Source organism: Chiloscyllium punctatum, chromosome 11 (genome assembly GCF_047496795.1).
Source record: "Chiloscyllium punctatum isolate Juve2018m chromosome 11, sChiPun1.3, whole genome shotgun sequence".
NCBI classification, from domain to species: domain Eukaryota; kingdom Metazoa; phylum Chordata; class Chondrichthyes; order Orectolobiformes; family Hemiscylliidae; genus Chiloscyllium; species Chiloscyllium punctatum.
The window spans coordinates 15,734,993-15,756,091 of record NC_092749.1 but is presented as its reverse complement, the minus strand read 5'-3'; the positions used below and the strand labels follow the sequence as shown (position 1 = coordinate 15,756,091).

General features: G+C 38.1%; 1 protein-coding gene across 1 annotated transcript in view; it reads left to right on the top strand.

Annotated features, from left to right (window-relative positions):
• The window catches only part of ppm1g (protein phosphatase, Mg2+/Mn2+ dependent, 1G), a 44,345-nt gene extending 24,135 nt beyond the window's left edge, over positions 1 to 20,210 (top strand). The window contains exons 5-10 of the mRNA XM_072580350.1: positions 1,401 to 1,909; positions 10,756 to 10,893; positions 11,752 to 11,986; positions 12,912 to 13,041; positions 16,958 to 17,060; positions 19,133 to 20,210. Coding sequence (XP_072436451.1) covers positions 1,401 to 1,909; positions 10,756 to 10,893; positions 11,752 to 11,986; positions 12,912 to 13,041; positions 16,958 to 17,060; positions 19,133 to 19,315 — 1,298 coding nt within the window. The 3' untranslated portion in view covers positions 19,316 to 20,210. The remainder of the gene's footprint in view (positions 1 to 1,400; positions 1,910 to 10,755; positions 10,894 to 11,751; positions 11,987 to 12,911; positions 13,042 to 16,957; positions 17,061 to 19,132) is intronic.
• Positions 20,211 to 21,099: the final 889 nt, after the last annotated feature.

Here is a 21,099-nt window from a genome sequence, read left to right as displayed (position 1 = left end):
TTGACTGGACGTGGCAGGAGTGCAGAGTTGGTTGTGAAATTGTTTAATGCTGTCTATCAGTTGCTGCTTATGCTCGGAGTCGTCCTATTTTGTAATTTCTCCAGATTGTCCATTCATTTTTATATATGTCTCCTTCTGGCATACCTTTCTGCAGTCTTCTTTGAACTAGATTGATCCCTGGCTTGTTGCCAGGCCATGACGATTTAGATGTTGGGGTATGATACTGTACTGATGGTCCACAGCACCTCATGATTACTCAGATTTGAGTTGCTAAATCTGTACAATGTCTGTCCCATTTAGCCCTATGGTAGTGTCACAGAACATGGTGTAAGATACTCAAAGAATTGTCGGTCACTTGCCATTTGCAGTTGTTGCGGGTATGTTCGCCAAGCTGGGAATTTGGTTTGCAAGTGTGTTGTCTCCTTTCTCAGTGACATCCTCAGAGCTGTGGAGCCTCCTGTGAAGCACCACTTTACTGGTCAGTTGGAATTTATTTGATTTTGTTCCTGCTGTTTCCAGTTGCCAGTTTCAGTTGTTTGTAGCAGTGGTCAAGTTGGGTCTCGGTCAATGTGTTGATTGATGGAGTCCAATCAATAAAAACATTGCTAACTAAATTCCCAGCTCAGCGAACATGCCCACAACAAATGTAAGTTATTATCAGTGTGAAGCCAGATTTAATCTCCATAAGAAATCTGACAATCACTCTTACCAGTATTGTCATAGATACATCTGTGGCAGGCAGATTGGTGAGGATTAGGTTACATATGTATTTTCCTCACATTAATATAGACTGTGTAAATAACTATCCCTGATCTCTGGCATTTGACTTTTAACTGTGTTGCCAACTTGATCCATTTTATTCCATCTCTTTACTGTTAACAAACCAATTCTCTATCTGTGGCAAAGTTACTCCTGCACTCTGAGTCCTCATTTTGTGTAGTATCTTTGTGGCATCTTTTCAGCTGTCTTCTGGAAATCCACATGGACAAATTACCTTTTTTATGCAGGTTGTTTATTACTTCTGAAAAGACCTATTTGTCACAACTAAATTTGATAGTGAAAGATATCCTACAAATCCACAACACAGGAGAAGCTAAAAGAGGTTTTGAAATAGGTATGAACTCAAAATGGAAAAGAACAGGGAAAATTTTATTCATGGATTCCATCAGGCATGAGAGGTTTACTAAATAACTTCGCGTATGAATTGTTGAAAAAGCTTTTAGGTTTGATCCTTTAGTTAGGAGATATTTCATATGTGGATCAGGTTATGAGTGTACAGGTCTGGTAAAAGCATTCTTTCCCTTTCCAATATGCTAGTGATAACTCCCTAAAGCTATTTAGTTGGTAAGATACATCCACCCCATAATAGATCAACAATTTTTTTTTATATTTTTCTCCAGTTGACCATGAGGAGGCTGCACTTTTACACGAAGAGGCTACAATGACAATTGAAGAGTTACTCACTCGATATGGACAACACCAGAACAGTGCCAAACATGCAAAGAGCAAAACTACCCCCACTGTTAAAAAACCTCTGCCTAAAGATGATGAGACAAATAAAACTGAAAAAGAGATAAATGGAGAGTTGGAGAGCAGTGAAGCAGGCATGGGTGAGAAAAAGAGCAAAAATGGAAAATTGGGGGAGACTGTCGGAATCTCCTCAAGTTCTGATTATGGAAGTGAGGAAGCTGAACTGGCAAGTGGAGATAGTATTACTGGATCTGGTTCAGACAAAGAACCTGCCAAAGCCAGCAAGGGCACCTCTGAAGAGGCTGTTGTGTCATCATCCACAGTTGATGCTGGGCCATCCTGCTCATCATCTGCCAAATCACAGCGAGCAGCTAAATCTGTCTTCTTTGAGGACAGCGAGGATGAATCTGAAGAAGCAGAAGAGGAAGACAGTGAAGAGGTAGCTATTTCATTACCTTTTACAGTTTATTTTGACGAAGCTGTCATTCTTTGGACCTCAGGAATAAGTGCAAGTGAGGAAGGTGTGAGCTTGAGTTAGGGGTTGAAGCTGTCTTGACTGCCAGTCTGCTCATGTCAAGAGTATTTAATCCCTGAGATACTAGCAGGTTTGTTCAATGTTGCCCACTTGTTTTTTGGTTTAAGGTTATGCTGATATGCTACAGCTGCTTTTCCAAGTTGCTGGAGTGCTCATAATTGATCTTTCAAAACAGCAGTTTTCCTGAACATTACTAAGTTGGTGTTATGGATGAATAGGTGTCAATTGAGGTTCAATGCACAGACGTTTGAGGTGATGCACTTTGGTCAGAATATAAAATAAGGGTACAGTTCTAAATAGGGTGCCAGAGTGGTAGAAACTGGATGTATATGTTCACAGGTCACTGAAGTTGGCAGGACAGGTCAAGAGAGCAGCTCATAAAACATACAGCTTTATGAATAGGGGCATTGTGCAAGTGCAGGGAGGTGATGATGAACTTAAATAAGGTAATTTTTTGGACTTGAGAGCATTTTACACAGTTGTGGATGCCACAAATTGTGAGAAAGATATCAGTGCATTGCAGAGACTGCTGAGCAATATACAAGAATGGCTTCAGGAATGAGAAGTTACGAAGATGGATTGCAGAAGTTGCAACTGTCCTACTTGGTGAGAAGAAGGCTGATAGAAAATCTGATTGAGGTTTTCATAATCATGAGTAGGCTGTTCAGAGTAAATAGGATGAAGCTGTTCCTGCTTGTTAAAGGGAAAAAAAGGTATAGATTTAAAGTGATGTGAAAACAAAGTATTAGTGATGTAAGATAAAACCTTTTTCACACTGCTTGTGTAGGTAGGTTATAATTCGTACTGCCTGGAAATTGGTGGATGCTTTCAGTTAAGGGCATTCAAGAGGACAGTGAATGATTATTTGATTAGAAATGGTGAGCAGGGATGTGGGAAAAGGCAGGTGATTGACACTAGGTAATAGAACCAGTGCATGTGCGATCAGCCAAAACGTGCCAAAGGAGGCGATAATAATTGTGATAAATGCAGTATCTCATTTTACCTGACTTTCAGATTGAGCTGATAAAAAAAAAAACTGGTCAGATTTCTGTACTAGCCACAAATTATTGATTACAAGTAATTAGACTATAGCTGCAGGTAAACTGACAAACCATTGGTGTATAACTCTTTTAAAAACTAAAAGTCTTATTCCCTTTTATAACCTCCTTCTTATACAAGCATGCACTCAGGAAAATAAATACAGAAAATTGATTATTGGTCGAGGTAGAAAAGCTGGAAAATCAGTTCAGTGGTCTTTCATTCCTGATTCCTGTGTTGAAATGGTACTTTAGCTAGTCAAGTTGTGGTGTTTAGTTGACTTTTCTGATTGCTTTGAATCGTTTGTAAGAGACACACAATGCATGGTTCATTTGTACAATGTCTGATTTATCAAATGAAAAGTCACAGCTCGGAATAACTGCTACAGAAAAAGTAACCAGTTTTCTGTAAGGTTAAGTAGAGTTTTTTTTAACGGCGGAGAACTGGCACCTTATGCAGGAGAGAACAACTGCACACACTTCTGACTTTTTGTCTCTCACTCTATGTCTCTGTTTCTGTAACTTATTTCCAGTTTCAACCTGCTCAGTTTGCTCAGAAATAATCAGCATCACTTGTCAACAGCCCCTGGGCTCCTGATCATCTGCATATCGCAGGAGCCCAGAGTTACACAAAGAGTTCTTTATAGCTATCAAATTCTTTACTGTGAAATTATCCAGCCATCATGGTAAATCTCTGTTTTATTTTAAACAGCTCTTTCTGATTGCAATTCATTTTTGTTAAGTTTAGAAAAAAGTCACTGTCTGAACAACTTATTACAGGGTAGTAACTACTCAGTTTTCTATGCTGAGGTCAGACAACCTGATGAAAATATTAACTCCAGATGTTGTAAGTCAAATGGTGCACTATTAAAACATTGTAATCAGTGTTGTGACTTGAGCATCCTCTTTTGTTTTCTTCCCTACCCCAAATATAATTGAAAACACTAACCTTTGCCAGGTTATAGTTCTACTGATGTTTGTTTTGTGCTACATAATCCGAGGGGAAATTCTGCACATATAAACTGCACATGTATGGAAGGTTACATGGTTCCTTGTTTGCACACCATAAAAGTTATGGGTCTCTTTTTGAGAAGAAGATAGGAAAGAAGTTGTCTTGGTGGGTTATTAGTCTTTAGAATTCTATAACCGCATTCTGTAGAATTTCAATATAGTAAAGGTTGAGTTGTGCAGATTTTTGTTTTGCAAGGGAATTGACATTTATGGGAACAAGCAAGGAAGTGATGTGAAAACTACAATCAGATCAGCTGTGGTGTTACTAAATGAGGAGCAGGTTCAGTGGCCAAATAGCCTAATCCTGTTGCTTATCTTGAATGATTATTGGATGCCTTTGATGAAGGGTTATGGAGAGGCAGACAGGAAAATGGAAAATTCAGGCCACAGCTTGAGCACCGGTGATCTTTATTGAAGGGCCAAATGGTCTTGAGTCCTGCGTTCAATGCTTTCTTATATATGAACAAATTGGTGTACAGTTGACTGATACCTTTGCTTAATTTGATATTTTATTTGCCCATTTGGTTGAAAATACCATATTCAATTCATTGCAACCATCCATTTGTTCTTAAGAAACTGCATGCCTTTTGAAGTTGAGTGCAGAGATCATCACACTAAAGCTATGAGGAACGCTATGGTTTGTGAACTGAAGGAAACCTGTCTGAGTTATTGAGCTATCCAACAAGGATATGCATTGTGTCATATCCCAGACAGTTGCTTCTTTGGCACCAGCTGTTGTTCGAAGGAAATGTGGATAATGTCACCTTTTGTTATAAAACTTTTAAGTTATCGCGAAGGTGACTTAAGTGAAATTCTGGGATTTACATATTAATGAACCGAAGCATTCTAAAAGTTGAAAGACTTAACAACAATCCAGGTTTCTTCAATATATCATTCAGTTAGTAAGTTTGCAGATGACACGAAAATTGGTGATATAGTGGACAGCGAAGAGGGTTACCTCAGATCACAACAGGATTTGGACCAGATGGGCCAATGGGCTGAGAAGTGGCAGATGGAGTTTAATTCAGATAAATGCGAGGTGCTGCATTTTGGGAAAGCAAATCTTAGCAGGACTTATACACTTAATGGTAAGGTCCTAGGGAGTGTGGCTGAACAAAGAGACCTTGGAGTGCAGGTTCATAGCTCCTTGAAAGTGGAGTCGCAGGTAGCTAGAACAGTGAAGGCAGCATTTGGTATGCTTTCCTTTATTGGTCAGAGTATTGAGTACAGGAGTTGGGGGTCATGTTGCGGCTGTACAGGACATTGGTTAGGCCACTGTTGGAATATTGCATGCAATTCTGATCTCCTATCAGAAAGATGTTGTGAAACTTGAAAGAGTTCAGAAAAGATTTACAAGGATGTTGCCAGGGTTGGAGGATTTGAGCTACAGGGAGGGGCTGAACAGGCTGGGGCTGTTTTCCCTGGAGTGTCGGAGGTTGAGGGGTGACCTTTATAGAGGTTTACAAAATTATGAGGGGCATGGATAGGATAAGTAGACAGTCTTTTCCTTGGGGTTGGGGAGTCCAGAACTAGAGGGCATAGGTTTAGGGTGAGAGGGGCAAGATATAAAAGAGACCTAAGGGGGCAACCTTTTCACGCAGAGGGTGGTATGGGTATGGAATGAGCTGCCAGAGAATTTGGTGGAGGCGGATACAATTGCAACATTTAAGAGGCATTTGGATGGGTATATGAAAGGAAGGGTTTGGAAGGATATGGGCCGGGTGCTGGCAGGTGGGACTAGATTGGGTTGGGATATCTGGTCGGCATGGACAGGTTGGACATCTCTATGACACTGTAATCTTTTGTTATAAGAGTTGTGTCTTATTCTCCACAACTCCCTGATGAAGGAGCAGCATTCCAAAAGCTAGTGCTTCCAAATAAACCTTTTGGATTAGAACCTGGTGTTGTGATTTTTAACTATGTCTATCCCACTCCAACATCAGCTCCTCCACATCATGGATAACTAGTTGAAGTTCTGAAATTTCTTTATTTTTTTGTAAAAATGTCCTGTGGAGAAAACAAAAAAAAATACAGCAGCGTTTAAACTGAAAGTTATTGGAGTTGCAGAGAAAACAGCTGGAGCAGCAAGAGAATTGTGTTTCAGAGAAACTTGAGTGACTGGAGAAAGATAGCGAACCAACTTCAGACAATGCTGAAATGAAAGTGTGCCAACTGAAGTAAACCAAGCAAGTGGCCACGATTGGAAAGAAGCATTGCTGTGTAGGTACTTGAAAATCATCAAAATAGAAGATGTGTTAGTCATGAAGCCATCCAAATCCATGCACGAAACAATCAAAGAAGGTGGAATTTCTAATTTTGAGACCAGTACTGGATGGTGCACAAGGGTCATGAGAAGACATAACCTAGCACTTTAGAGAACTAAGATTGCATAAAAGCTGAACTAAAAAGTTAAGATTAAAAATCACACTTTAACTTTGTCCACCCCCATCCAACACTGACACCTCCAAATCGTAAAAGACATGTTAGTTTGTATTACGAAATTGGCAGAAGAAAGGCTGCAAGTTATTGTACATTGGAAATTTGGACGAAACTCCTCTGACCCTCGACATGTCGGGGAATCGAACTGTGAACCAAAAAAGAGAAAAAATCGTATTGTTGAGAACACTGGCCATGAGAAAAGTAGGTTTACTTTTAGTTCTTTATATGGCTGATCGCACTAAGTTAAAACCGATGCCTGTTTTTTAAGAGTGAAACTTTACCAAAGGGGAAATTTCCAAAAACATTTGTCATCCATATGCATCCAGATGGATGAAGGAAATTTGGAATTTATGACCCTGTTGGACTACATAAGGAAAACAGTTTAGTCGTCTGGGACCAGTTTAGTCCCACTAAGTGAAGAATGTTGTTGATAACATCCAATCACATAATACTGACATCCTCCGTGAATTTACAAGTGTATTGCAACCAATAGATGTTGGTATCGATATGTCATTTAAGGTCATGAGAACGAAGTAACTGGATGTGTGAAAGAGAAAAAAATATATGCGAAAGGAGGCAGTATGCGGGCTCCATCGTTGCCACTGATCTGAGAATGGATTGTTGATTTATGGAAGGAAATGAAAGCTGGCGCTATTTCCAAATCAATCAAGAAATGTGGAATTTCAAATGGATTGGGTGGTACAGAGGAAGATCATCTACGGGATGACATGATGAAGAAGAAACGGATGATGTTCTACCACTAACTACAGATGATGAAGACATCATTCATCCTGATAGTTATGAAATTTTTATTCAGTGCTGAAGATATTGAACAGTGTGATTTTTGCAGTATTTTAGTACCACCTGTATTTGACATCTTTAATTGAGGATGTAACCTGTACCAGGAATTGTGATTTAAAGCTGTACTATATTTCTACTTCATTTGTATGTATAGATAAAAGCTTACAACTGGTAATACATTTTGTTTCTATTGTCTTTATCTGGTAATTACTACCGTAATTTGCTTTTTTTTCTTTGTTTAGAGATTAACTGGACTTCTGCTAAAGATATGGTATGAATTTCAGCTCCTCAAAAGTAGTATCCATGTAATAGTTGACCCCATAAATTAACTTCAAAAAGTAGTCTTTAAAAATTTGATTATATACCTGAGTATATACAGTATAAACCAGTCAAAAACTTGATGTTATTAAGGGTGTGAAATTTATGCGGAGTGACTTGAGAAGCTAGTTCTTTTTTCATTTAAGATGTGACTGAAGGTGACTTGGTAAAGGTTTTGAATTATGGTAAGGTAAGTAATTCATTTAATGATGTTAGTTGGTAGTATACAGCTTTAATGTTCTTAGGTTTGTGGAATCGTTAACCATAACCAGTTGAATTTGAAATACTGATCAGTTTTGGGCCCCATATGAAAGGAAGAATGTGCTGCCATTTGAGAGGATCTAGAGCGGGTTTACAAGAATGATCCAGAGGATGAAGGGTTTGTCACCTGAAGAATTCTTGGGTCTGTAGTTGATGGACTTTAGAAGGATGGGGGTGGACCTGATTGAAACCGAGAAGCCTGGATAAAGTGTACTTAGAGAAAATATTTTCGCTAATAGGAGAGACTACGATCTGAGGACACAGGCTCTGAGTGAAGGAGTGACCCTTCGGAACTGAGGTGAAGGGGAATTCCTTCAGCCGGAGTGGGTAGTCTGGAACTCATTACTGCAGAAGTCTGGAGGACAGTCATTAAGTGTATTTACGACAGATAAGTTGTTGATTGGTAAGGGAATTAAGGGTCACAGGTGGTTGGAGGAAAAGCAGGAGAATGGGGTTGAGAAGCAGACTTGATGGGCCAAATGGCCTTATTCTGCTCCTATGTCATAACTATTGAATCAGTTTCTGTCGCTTTTTAAAGAGATTGTAGTTACTTATTAGGTAAGATAAATTATAAGCAGGAAATTGAGATTAGAAAGAATTTACGACATGTTCACACAGCATGGAAACAGACTCTTCAGTCCAACTAGTCCATGCCAAACATAATCCCAAACTAAACTAGTCCCACCTGCCTGCTCCTGGTCCATATCCCTCCAAACCTTTCCTATTCATGTTTTTATCCAAATGTCTTTTAAAAATTGTAATTATGCTCACATCAAAAAGTTCACTCCACATGTGAACTATCCTCTGTGTAAAACAAATTTGCCCCTCATTTCTGTTTTAAATCTCTCTCTTCTCTCACCTTAGTGTGCCCCCAGTCTTGTAATTCCCCATCCTAGGGGAAAAAAACTACCATTAACTATAACCCACATTGCTTTATAAAGTCGCCTCTCAACTTCCTACGCTCCAGTAAAACACTTCCCAGCCTTTCTTTATAACTCTAACCTTCCATACCTGGCAACATCTTGCTTAATCTCTTCTGAACCCTCTCCAGCTTAATAATATCCTTCCTATAACTGGTAAATCAGAATTGGACATAGTATTCCAGAAGAGGCTTCACCAATGTCCTGTACAGGCTCAACATGACTTCCCATCTTCTATAATCGAAGGACTAAGCAATGAAAGCAAGCATGCCAAATGCCTTTTTAACTTCAAGGACTTATCTATCTGTGCTCCTAGATCCCTCTGTTCTACAATACAACCCAAGGCTCTACCATTAATTGTATAAGCCCAACTATTCCTGATGAAGGGCTTATGCCCAAAATGTCGATTCTCCTGTTCCTCGGATGCTGCCTGACCTGCTGTGTTTTTCCAGCACCACACTCTCAGCATCTGCAGTCCTCACTTTTCCCTAAGCCCAACTCTTGTTTGTTGTACCAAAACGCAGTACCTCATTTATCCAGATTGAACTCCCATCGGCCATTTTTCAACCCATTGATCCAATTGATCATGATCCCTTTGTCATCTTAGAAAACCTTCTTCATTGTCTACGATGCCACCAATTTTGGTGTCATCTGCAAACTTATTAACCATGTCTTCTATGTTCTCATCCAGATCATTTACATAAATGACAAACAAAACAGGACCCAGAACCGATCCCTGTGGAACACCATATATGCTGTTTATTAAGACTTAGAAATATAAGAGATAAGAGTGGGCCATTTGGCCCTTTGAGACTGCTCTGCCATTCAGTATGATCATGGCTGATCATCTTGTCCCAGCTTTCTTCCTATACCTCTTGTACCCTTTAGCCCTAAGCGCTACATCTAACACTCTTTTTTTTTTGAAAGTTTTCCATGTTTTGGCATCAATGGCCTACTCCATAATCTTGGTATGTGACTCCTGGTTGTGGACTCCCATATTATTGGGAACATTGTTTCTGCATTTACTATGTGTAATCCTGTTAGAATATTGTAGGTTTTTGAGTACATCACCAACGCACCCACACCCTCCCCTCAACTGGATATTGTTACTGCTGTTGTTTATTTTATATTGCTTAGCAATTGCAAACCTCAAATCTTTCTGAAATAATTGAAAATGTGTATACTACAATGATGTCTGACTACTGACTACTTACGGGGAGAAAGCAGAGGAATTGGGTTGAGAAATTTATCAGCCATATTTGAAGGGCAGAGCAGACTTGATGGACTATATGGCCTAATTTTATGCTCCTTTGTCTTATGGACATTGAGAGCTTTTTTTCCTTTTTTAGTAATGTTACAAACAAATGTTTGTTGCTGTTGGAATAACAGCATGAATTCATAAATACAGTTTAACCTGTCACACGTTTTGAATTCAACTAAACCAAATAAATCAGTTTCAAGCTCCTCTCTTGCAATTGAGCACAGAAATCCATGCCAAAACTCCAGTGCACTACCAAGGGATGACTTGACTATTAGACCAAACCCCCGAGCCCAATCTGCTCTCAGTGGGCTTTAAAAGATCCCTGAGTACTAATTTGAAGAAGAATAGAGTAGTTAGCTCAGCGTCCTAGTGCATCAATAGCCTCAATCAAAAGTACAAATGTTGATTATCTGGAAGGTATTAAGTTGCTGTTTGTATAATCTTGCTGTGTGCAAATTAGCTGCCACATTTCCTATATTATTGCGATTGAAGATTACTTTGTAGGCTGTTAAAGTGTTTTGTGATGCCTGCTGATCATTAAAGGTTCAAGTTATATCAAAGTATTTTCTTTTTTAGTATGTATATCTTTTAATTTTTATTTAAACATACACAGCTGGATTATTGATGAATAATTCCTTTACAACTGAGGACGCACTTCAACTTACCATGTATCTTGTACTTTGTTAAAATTTTCAATGGCAGGATTGCAGTGAAGAGGAAGAATACAGCAGTGATGATGAGGAGGAGGAGGAGGATGAGGAAGAGGAAGAGCAAGATGACAGTGATGAAGCAGAAGAAGAAGATGATATTATGTTGCCAGGAATGGATGGTAAAGAGGAGGTAGGCATGGTCTTAAAGATGCTTAATGTGCCCGTCTGAACTTCAGTAGGCTGACTTTCTAGCATTTAAATATGTATTAATAAATTGTTTTATGTTGTGGTATTGTATGGTGACAAAGTAGGAAATTTGTTTTCCCTGTCACTTGTCATACATCTTGCTGCTTTAGAAGTCATTGGCCTTGCTGAGCATGACACAGTACTACTGACACTGCTGCCTTCAGTGCCTTTGGCCAATAAGTATTTTTTTGCTTTATTTGGAACTAAGTTTAAACAAATGATTTTAGCACCAGGGAGGTAATTTGCATTGAGGGCCTCACTACTGTACCAAACCTAATGCTAACCTAGCTACATGTTGTGCACTTGCACTTCAAGCAAATCATATGAAATGTATTAAAATGTATTAAATTATTTAATTAACTTATGATGCTGTACAAACATGAAATGTTTTCCTGTCATGAAATGCTGTTATGCCAAAAGACAAAGAACTGTTGGAAACTGTTTCGTAATACATTTAAGTGGACCATTCCTAAGTAACATCAAGTTCAGGGCCAGTCATAGAGTCATAGTGCATTTTCGTTTGAGATTATTTTCTCATCATGCCCTTGTCATGTTAGTGCAGTAGTATGTGACATTGTAGCATGACATAACTAATTTGGTTGGAGAGTAAAGGACCTTTGTTAAGTACTCTTTATACATGTAAAGCTGCTAACTTAATTGTTCGAAATACTACATCTTCCATCAGATTACACGTTAAGGGCCAGTATACACCGAAACAGGTCTGCCCAGAACATAGTGCCACTTAATTTACCGTGCAAAGGTAGTTGAAAATCTTGTTTATTGAATCACTTTTGATTCCTAGCCTGGCTCTGACAGCGGCACGACGGCAGTTGTGGCTCTGATCCGTGGGAAGCAACTGATAGTGGCGAATGCTGGAGACTCCCGGTGTGTTGTTTCGGAGAATGGCAAGGCAATTGACATGTCCTATGACCACAAACCAGAAGATGAAGTAGAATTGGCCAGAATCAAGAATGCTGGTGGAAAGGTTACTTTGGATGGGAGAGTTAATGGAGGGTTGAACCTTTCTCGAGCAATAGGTAATCAACTTTGTTTCTCCTGACAGATTTGTTGTTCCAAGCTTTATATTGACTCAAACGTTGACTTACAATATAATATCTTAAAAGCGTCTTAGGTTAAACGTACAAACTTTAAATTTCTCTTTCTTGTTTCTGTATATCTCCTTGGAATGGAAATTAATTTTTCTGTGCCAGGTTACAGATTTGGAAATAAGGATTTTACTTGCTGCCTGTTAAGAAGTTTACCATTATAATTTTTAACCCACTTTTAAAGTTTTGACTTGAAAGGCAGGCCATCCCATCAAAGATAAAAATTGTCTCAGTCTGTTGAATCATGGCTGACCTTTCATGCATATGAGTAGTTGTGGTTGAGATCCCCAAATATTGGGGCTGGGCAAATGCATCACAAAGAGGGAAGAACCTTATCAAAATCTCAAACATTAAAAAGCACAACAAAACTCAATGTAACTTGAAATTTCCTGTTCATTTTCTAATTATTTTGCATTATTCCCCCCCCACGCTGCCAGTCTAAAATGGAGTTGAAAATTATTCTCTTGCTTATGGTATTTTTAAAATTGCGTGCCCTATTTAATAAACTAGGTGCTGAAATGACTGTGATCAACTAAATTGATGCATGGCCTTTGAGCTTGTTCATTAAAGAAACACTGACTTTGTTTTCTAATCAGCATGGAGAATTTCCCTCTTCAGCTGTCAATCTTTATTTCTGGAACCTTGTGCATTAGAGACCTGTATTTCCAGCATGTTAAGATCTTTCTAATTCAAGGCCTGTTAGATGGTTTGTAATTAGTGACACTGATGCTTGTGAGAAAGTGTCTCCTCCTAATAGGAACATCAAGTAATTTTAATGTATGCTGGGCCTGAAATCCTATCTCCAAAATTAACAAGTGTTGTTTACTGAAGTGTTGCTTTGTGACTGTTGTTACAGGTGATCATTTCTACAAGAGGAATAAGAACCTTCCTCCAGAGGAACAGATGATCTCGGCCCTACCTGACCTCAAAGTGTTGACATTAAATGAAGATCATGATTTCATGGTAATTGCATGTGACGGTATATGGTAAGTAATTATTAGATTTGAGTTTATGAAGTTCTCTCATTTGTTGGAACTAATGAGAGGAGCTGAAGTGTAAAATCCTCTAAAGCAGACTTTGACAAAGCTTTTGGTCACTCTTAGTATATGTTCTGTCTCAAAAGCTTTGAATGTCTTGGGGCATTCTGCTATAGTAAAGATGCTTTATAATTGCATTTTGCTGAGATTTACTCAGCATATTCTCATCACCAAATTACTTCCTTCTACTGATGTGGCATTGCCCAACTTCACTCCTGTGCAAACTTAGCGCCTGTAATCCTTTATACACTTTTGCCACTCAAATCTTTACAAAAGCTCATCTTCTGTCTTCACAAGCCTTCACTAGATCTCTTTCTTCATATTTAAGTTTAAAATATTCATCTTGGACTAAATTCCTCCATGACCACCTAGGTCATTCTACACTATCAGCTCTATGACCTTGTTCAAATTTATTTATTTTTATTGGCAGTAGAGCCTTCAGTCAGATCTCTTAGTTGTTGGTATACGCTTCTCTTGACCTCTTCACCTCTCCATAGTTGTTTGTTTTAAGTTTTGAATGAACAACTGAAAGAAGATACAAGCAGAAAATGCTGGAGAAACTCAGCAGGTGTGGCAGCATCTGTGGAAAGAGAAATAGTTAATGTTTCAAGTCTAGTACATTGTCTTTCTCTTCCCAAATGCTGCCAGACCTCCTGAGTTTCTCCAGTATTCTGTTTAAAATTTCCAGCATCTACAGTGTTTTGCCTTTAATTTAAATGTAATGTACTACTACAGATCACAATTCTGTTATGTGCAATGAGGCTATGCCTACCTCTAGATTATTGAATTGCTGCGTCCCTTGCTGGCAGAAACAAAAATTTACCTAATTCTTCTGTCTGCATGATAAATAAAGTTAGCTTTATTCAGTGCATTATATATTAGAATGTTCCACCAACCCCTTCAGGCATCCCACACCTCTGATGAATAAGTGCTTCCAGCCTGTGGCTGTATCAAAGTTCAATGTTGTTTGAATACTGTCATGGCTATCGATGAGATTTAGCTGGCCAATGACTAGCTTAGGGCCATCACACCTGAAGGCAGCTAATGCTTTTGATCTATGCTCACTTCTTGAGCTGTTGTGGGGTGATAGTAGTATCCGTACATCTGAACCAGAAGGCCCACATTCAAGTCCTGCTTGCTCCAGAGCTGTGTAATAACATGCCTGAACAGGTCGAATTAGAAAAATCTATAACAGTAAACAAGATTGGATCTTCTGGTGCAGTGGTAGTGATCCTTACTATGATCTGGCAAGTCTGTTCAAGTTCTACATGATGCAGCAGTGTGTAAGACAACAACTTTGCATGGGATGATTAGAAAATATCTGTGATCTTTTTTCAGTGGTTCTTAATTCAACCGTATGTTTTTTGTTTGAAATTTACTTTGGTAGTTATCCAATTAATTACTGACAGCACTCAACTATCCAAGTCAATATTGCTTCCATTAAGTAGTGAATGTGCTGGATAACAATATTTATTGTATTTCAATACTTTGCTTTTTCTAAACTTGCAGTAATAACTATGTCATTACTAATTGTTATTAGGAGCAAGGCTGTGATCCAACAGGTAATCGCAATAGCTATTAGTAGCATATAAATGGACTTAATCATAAATTAGTTCTGATCAACCAGTGGATAGAGTCATATTGATCTTAATCTCCTTTGGTTCAACCAAAGTCCATACAGAATTAATTGATTTACATTTGTGTCACAATTAACTCAATACCATTGACCTATGGAAAAGAGCAAAAGTTTTAAGATTCTTGGCTGCTGTCCAATGGCCCTGCTGCAAACTGAAAATTGAATGAACCTATTATTTGCTTTGACCCTGTTCATGATCGGATTTCCGCTTTGCTTAATTGGTAACACTCCTAAGTCAGAAAATTATTTGTGGAAGTTAGACCCTTTAAAATTAAGCACAAATCTTGGCTGACACTCCTGTACAATATGGCATGGAAAGATGGTCCGTGACTTACAAATATCCAACTTATGAAAACTCATACTTGTGAATGAGATATGCTACTATTTTAGGGTTCCGGCACGCGAACATTTGATCGTACTTAGAAACTGATATTTTATACTATGCTGCACTGTGTACTGACATGCATACAGATTGATTTGCGAATATACTTGGGAACAGAGTTCATAACCCATGGACTGCCTGTGCCATGTTAACATTAGTGCCAGTCGTCAAGTGAGAGTTTCGATCTCAACTGCTTGTTAAGTTGGACTTTCAAGTTCTTCTACATCTTTTTTGCTAAACAGAAGGAAAAGTAATTCTGGTATCCTGTCAAACTCAATTCCTGCTATCAACACTCTGAGCTTCCATTTGCTAAATTCTGTATGCCACAGCCAAAATAATGCACCTAAAGAAATAATCAATGAGAGTCTACACGCGCAGCTAAATTCTGATAGCTTCTGGTCCTCTTGGATCCGAGGACCAATCTTTATAAAAATTATGTTGCATATGAGCTTATGTTAGAGTCTTATCAATTTTTGAGAATTTTTTGTCAGCCTAAAAAAAGTCTTACAAGTAGTTTACTGTGACTAAGAAGACATACCAGGTGATCCAGAGCAGGTTTTTACTTGAAACCCAAAAGTTTGTATTTACTGAGTCAGCGAAAACAGGCCTTTACTGTTTTACTTGACGAGCAAGTCTGACTTTTTCATTTGGGGCTTCTACATTGACTAATTTTACATCAGTAGCTTAGTAATGTTTTAACTCTTGGATGAACAACTGAAAGCAATGTGCTCTAATAATTTCAACCAGCAATGTTGGGCCCTCTTGTGATATAGTGGTACTGTACCCACCTCTTGACCAGAGACCTGAGTTCAAGTCCCACTTGCTCCAGAAATGTATAACATCATCTGAACAGGTTGATTAGAAAATTAAGTTCACTTTTAAAAAATAGCAATGTTCAATTGATCAGATTTCTGCTTATTTATTAATATTTTCTCACCAAGTTTTGAACCCCAGTTTGGTATTGAGATATTTCCAGGTACTGAGAGAAAAGTTTGCAAAGCTACTTTGAATGCTGCTCATTATATGGAAGTGCACCAAACACCAGGCTGTCAAAGTGAAAGATTAGATTAGAGATTAGATTCTTTACAGTGTGGAAGCAGGCCCTTCGGCCTAACAAGTCCACACTGACTCTCCGAAGAGTAACCCACCCAGACCCATTTCGCTCTGCCTAATGCACCTAACACTATGAGCAAACTCCACACAGACAGTTGCCAGAGACTGGAATTGATCCTGGGACCCTGGTACTGTGAGGCAGCAGTGCTAACCGTGCCGCTGATATTAGTATTTGAGTACCAAATAACACATTCAACTGTGAAACAAGATAGCTATTTTGACTTTAGAATAAAGAAATGTTGTGTGATTCTCACTACCAAATTTACCAGCAGATACTGGTCTGCACAAGGTTTTGTTTGAATTTTTAAAATCTAAAGTGGAGCTGAGGCAAATCACCCAAGTCAGACTTTTCTACAGCTTCAGCATGCAGTACTATATTTTCTTCCCGTCTTCCCATTTGCTGGCTTCCAACATTCTTTGAAGCAGAGCAAGCATACTCTTGAAATCTCAAAATAATTTACACAAACAGAAGGGTCAAACAAACCCATTCTCTAATCCTTACTTTTAGGAAACCTGGTTGGCTTGGAACACTTTTCTAATGACTCATCTTGAATCAGTATTTCTCAAAAGAAAGCAAGACTAACTGTCTTAATCTATCTTCTATTTAACTTTCAGCCACTCAGAATTATTGTACAGTGTTTTGCTTTCCAAACAATGGTTACCTGATTTGGAGGGATTCTAGAGAACGCTTAGAAATGGGTCTTGCGTCTTCAGTCATTCGTCTTTCTTTTCAGGAATGTAATGAGCAGCCAGGAAGTAGTAGATTTCATCAGTGAACGCATCAACAAAACAGATGAGAATGGAGAGTTGAGGTTGCTGTCTTCCATATCTGAAGAGGTAGGTACAGCTGTCATGATTGTGAAGGAAAAGGGCATTCAACAAATCTTGCCAGGAGGAATATCGTTCACTCTTGCTCTTGCTCACTCTCTGCACCCCCAGAATCCTTTTACCCTGAGCTGTTTAAAATGATCTATTATTTGTCACAAGGAAACAGTAAGTCCTGGCAAAGTTGAGCTTAACGTATGCATTTAATAAAGGAACTTGAAATTCAAAAAAATTGCTCTTCTTGTAGAGAAGTGTGCGTGTGAACCAGACTCTCAACAGGAGACTAATTAACTTCTTTTGTAGAAAAGCTGAACACATATTTGATCATACAATTTAAGGTTAGTTAAATAATTAAAAATGAGCAATTATTCCATGAAGTATGGTTTCTGAATTGCTGTCCTTGAAGTGTGTCTGGAAGGCAGCAGCTGAGGATAGAACGTAGGACATTGAGTATTTTTGAGTCCACAGTTTTCCAAGGAATTTGTTTTCTGCTTGATCCTCTGTCTCTAAACTTGTGTTGTTATGGACTTGGCCAGACCACTCAAAACATTCTTAAGCAGGCAGCCCAGACTAAAACTTTGCAATTTGTTTTGGTAAGTGTACAGTGAAAATTACCCAGATTAAGTTAGTGAGGTTGACTACTAGGTTTAAAACAAACAAAAAAGAATTATTCACACAATTACACATTTGAAATATGAAAAACATAATAAAGAACCCCTACAGATCTCAGTCTATCCAAACTAGACTTAAGTATGCTGTTCCGAATATACGCAACAGTCCCAATAAGCAAACCCACTTAGAAACCAGTATAAAGGGTTAGATGCTTCCAAGTTGAAGTTAGAAGGGCAGAAGAGAGTGTTTGTTTCCACACAGCTCACTGTTGAACTCCCAAACAGTTCTGGACTGAACTAAACTGCTCAGTTCAGTTAGAGAGCTGACCACTCCCCTTTGTTTATACAGGTCACTTCTGAAACATGACCACTTTAGCCTGAAGTCTCATCTGCTTTACATATAAACAAAAAGGCCTCTCCATACCCTTTAATCTCTGTACCAAACCAGACTAATCGGAACTGAGAGTGGTTTATTATCCCTCTGAAAGAAAACCAAGGACATAGGAACCTTGAAAAAAGGAACAAGCTTTGTGACACTGTTTTCCTCCTTTTGAGATGCTCCTTAATCTTCTCCCAAACTTTGATGCTCCTTAAACTCTGCTGCTTTAACCAAATCTTTTGACTTTATCGTAATGTTCCCTTTGTCATTTGAAGTCAAATTTTGTTTTAACTTGTTCCTGGGGTAAATTACCCCTATGCTTGAGACACAATTTAAATGCAGGTTGTTCTTGCACCAAACCAATATGAAGAGCCAAAAATCCTTTGTTTTTTAAATAGCATGGGTTGATGGTAGGATATATATTCAAAACTCGGAGCCATAAATATAGCTTCACTAGTCATAGATCCAACAAGAAATTCAATAGAAATATCCTTACACAGAATGTGGCATATTATGTAGAATGTTCAACATTTTGATTAAATTTCCTTCTAATTGCTGATCTCTTTAGCTGCTTTGAGCTTAGGACATGATAGGAAGAGAGAAGCATACTCTGCCTTCAATTAAATTAGGCTTGATCTTTGACTTTAGATCCACGTTTTTACTAAGTTTCCCAAATTCTATTGCTATGAATCTTGAATCTACTCAAAAGTTGAACATTGACTGCCTTGGGTTGAGATTGCCAAAAATTCTCAATCCTTAAAGTAACTTCTTAATCCATTCCTAAAGGCAGCTCCCCTATGCTAAGACTGTGACCTTTTAGTTCTAGACTTTCCAATCACAGATATCACAAGCTTGTAATCTATCTAGACCCTCCTCGTCCTCTAAGAATTTTTCTGTATTTCAGTGCAATCTACGCTTGTTCAAATGAGCATTAAAATGCATTGAAAGTTAAAAAGAATTCATGATTAAAGATGAAGATAGTGATGTAGTAGGGTAATTACAGTTTTGTTTTCTGTAGGAGATCTTTAATTTTGGTTTTCTATATACCGTCTTCGTGTACTGTAGCCATTCTTTACCTTTTTTTTTGTTTATAGCTCTTAGATCAGTGTTTGGCACCTGACACATCAGGAGATGGTACTGGATGTGACAATATGACTTGTATTATCATCTCTTTTAAACCACGGCCCGTGAAAATCCAGGCTGATTGCAGCAAGCGAAAACGTCCTGACTCAACAGATGAGGAAAAAGAAAATGGGAAGAAGGCGAGAAATGAATAACATGGCACACCCAAGGAAATGGTTGGGGAAGGGGTTGTTTGGAATCAACTGAGGCCTGACATTATTGTGTAATTAATGAACCTTGAGATCTTTTTTTTAAAAAAAAATACAGCAAACAATTGCTGGAAATTATATAAAAATAAATCTGAAGTATTGTACAATGTAGCCTTAGTTTACACCCTAGGTTACCGTGTGTGTGAAGCACACACGTCCTTTAGCAGCAGTCAATCCAGGAAACCTACATTGTAGCACACCGGCACTTGGAGACTAAAAGAAGTGGCTATCTATTGAGTTTGTTGTTGTAAGGGGATTTTGATGTCTGGAAAGATCCATTCCTTTTTTCTCATGGGGGTTTTTGATACAGGAAGTACTTTGTTTCACTCCACAAAGAAACCAAATTAAATAATTCTTAAATTTTGCAGGAATCAGAAATGAGGACATTTTTCAAAAATAGGTTTTTTTTAAAAGAAAGGAGTTTGGGGTGATTAAATATGCAGCAACACTGAGGTTTACTTCAAAAGTGAGCTGTTACATTGAATGCCATTTGTATCTGCTTGAAGATGGAAAATATCATTTTTGTTCCAGCAATCCTTTTGTGTTGAGATGAGGTGGAAAAATATTTGGGGCTTTGGAATTTTCTTCGATGTTTCAATTTTTAAAAGCAAAAATCAAGAGAACATTAACATTTTTGAGCGATATGTATTTGTAAACATTACGGCAATGTTGGACTTCAAAGGGATTTCGGTTTCCTTTTCAATTCCTTTGTCACTCGAAATGACTCAGTATCGCCATAGATATCAAAACGATGAAGTCGAGAAGCTGCACTGCCCTGTGAATGCTACATCAGAGAGGAACTTTGAACCACTTTTATATATTAAAAGAAAATAATTTTTAATTTTTTTACAGCCTGTTTTTTTTTGTTGCACTGGACATATCATGTAAACAAAGTGACCTTCTTTGAGAATCATGCCATCCTTTTGGTGTTTCACCATTTGATTTTGTCGACTGCATTTCACATATGTAAATAATACCTGCCTTGTTAGCATGGGTCTCTTTCAATTCATTGGGTTTGTGTAGAATGTGTTTTGAAATATTATTTGCTCATACGTATTTCACGCCTTAAAGACAATGTGAAAATTCAGATGGGACATCATTTCCCTTTTTAAAAGGTCATGGGAATCATTTCTCCCTCTCTTAAAAGGTCATGGATGTGCAAACTTGCTTCATCTTGATCATGTTGGCTAGCCACTGAAGTTGAGTTGAAGCATGAACTGATCCCAATTTCAACTACCATGGCTATTTTTGCGGAGTAGTTCTGTCTGTGACACATTCACGGTAGGGACCCACCCTTTGACTTGACTTGTTTAATTAATGTTGACGCACCCTTTGGATAAAGAGAAATCTAGCATTCCCATAAATTATTTGTAATTTAAGCAGTCTATTGGTAACATCATTTTCATGGAAAATATTTTTATCCAAGTAAAGCTTTGTGATTCATAAATTGACTATAATTTTGCTTTATGAATGATCTTTGCACAGACAGTTCTGCTCAGTTAGATGCAAGATCCAGAATGTGATATTCTAATGTGTTAAGTACTACATTACTTCAGTAATCCCTCTTGACAAGAATTTGATTTAGCCAAAGACCGATCTGTTTTTGCTTGAAAGATCCATTGCACTATTTACAAATGAACAAATATTTTCTTTGGTCTTGACCAATATCTAAATCACTGCTAACATCTTTGATACTTTGTTTATCTCATCACAGTTTGTGCATAACTGAC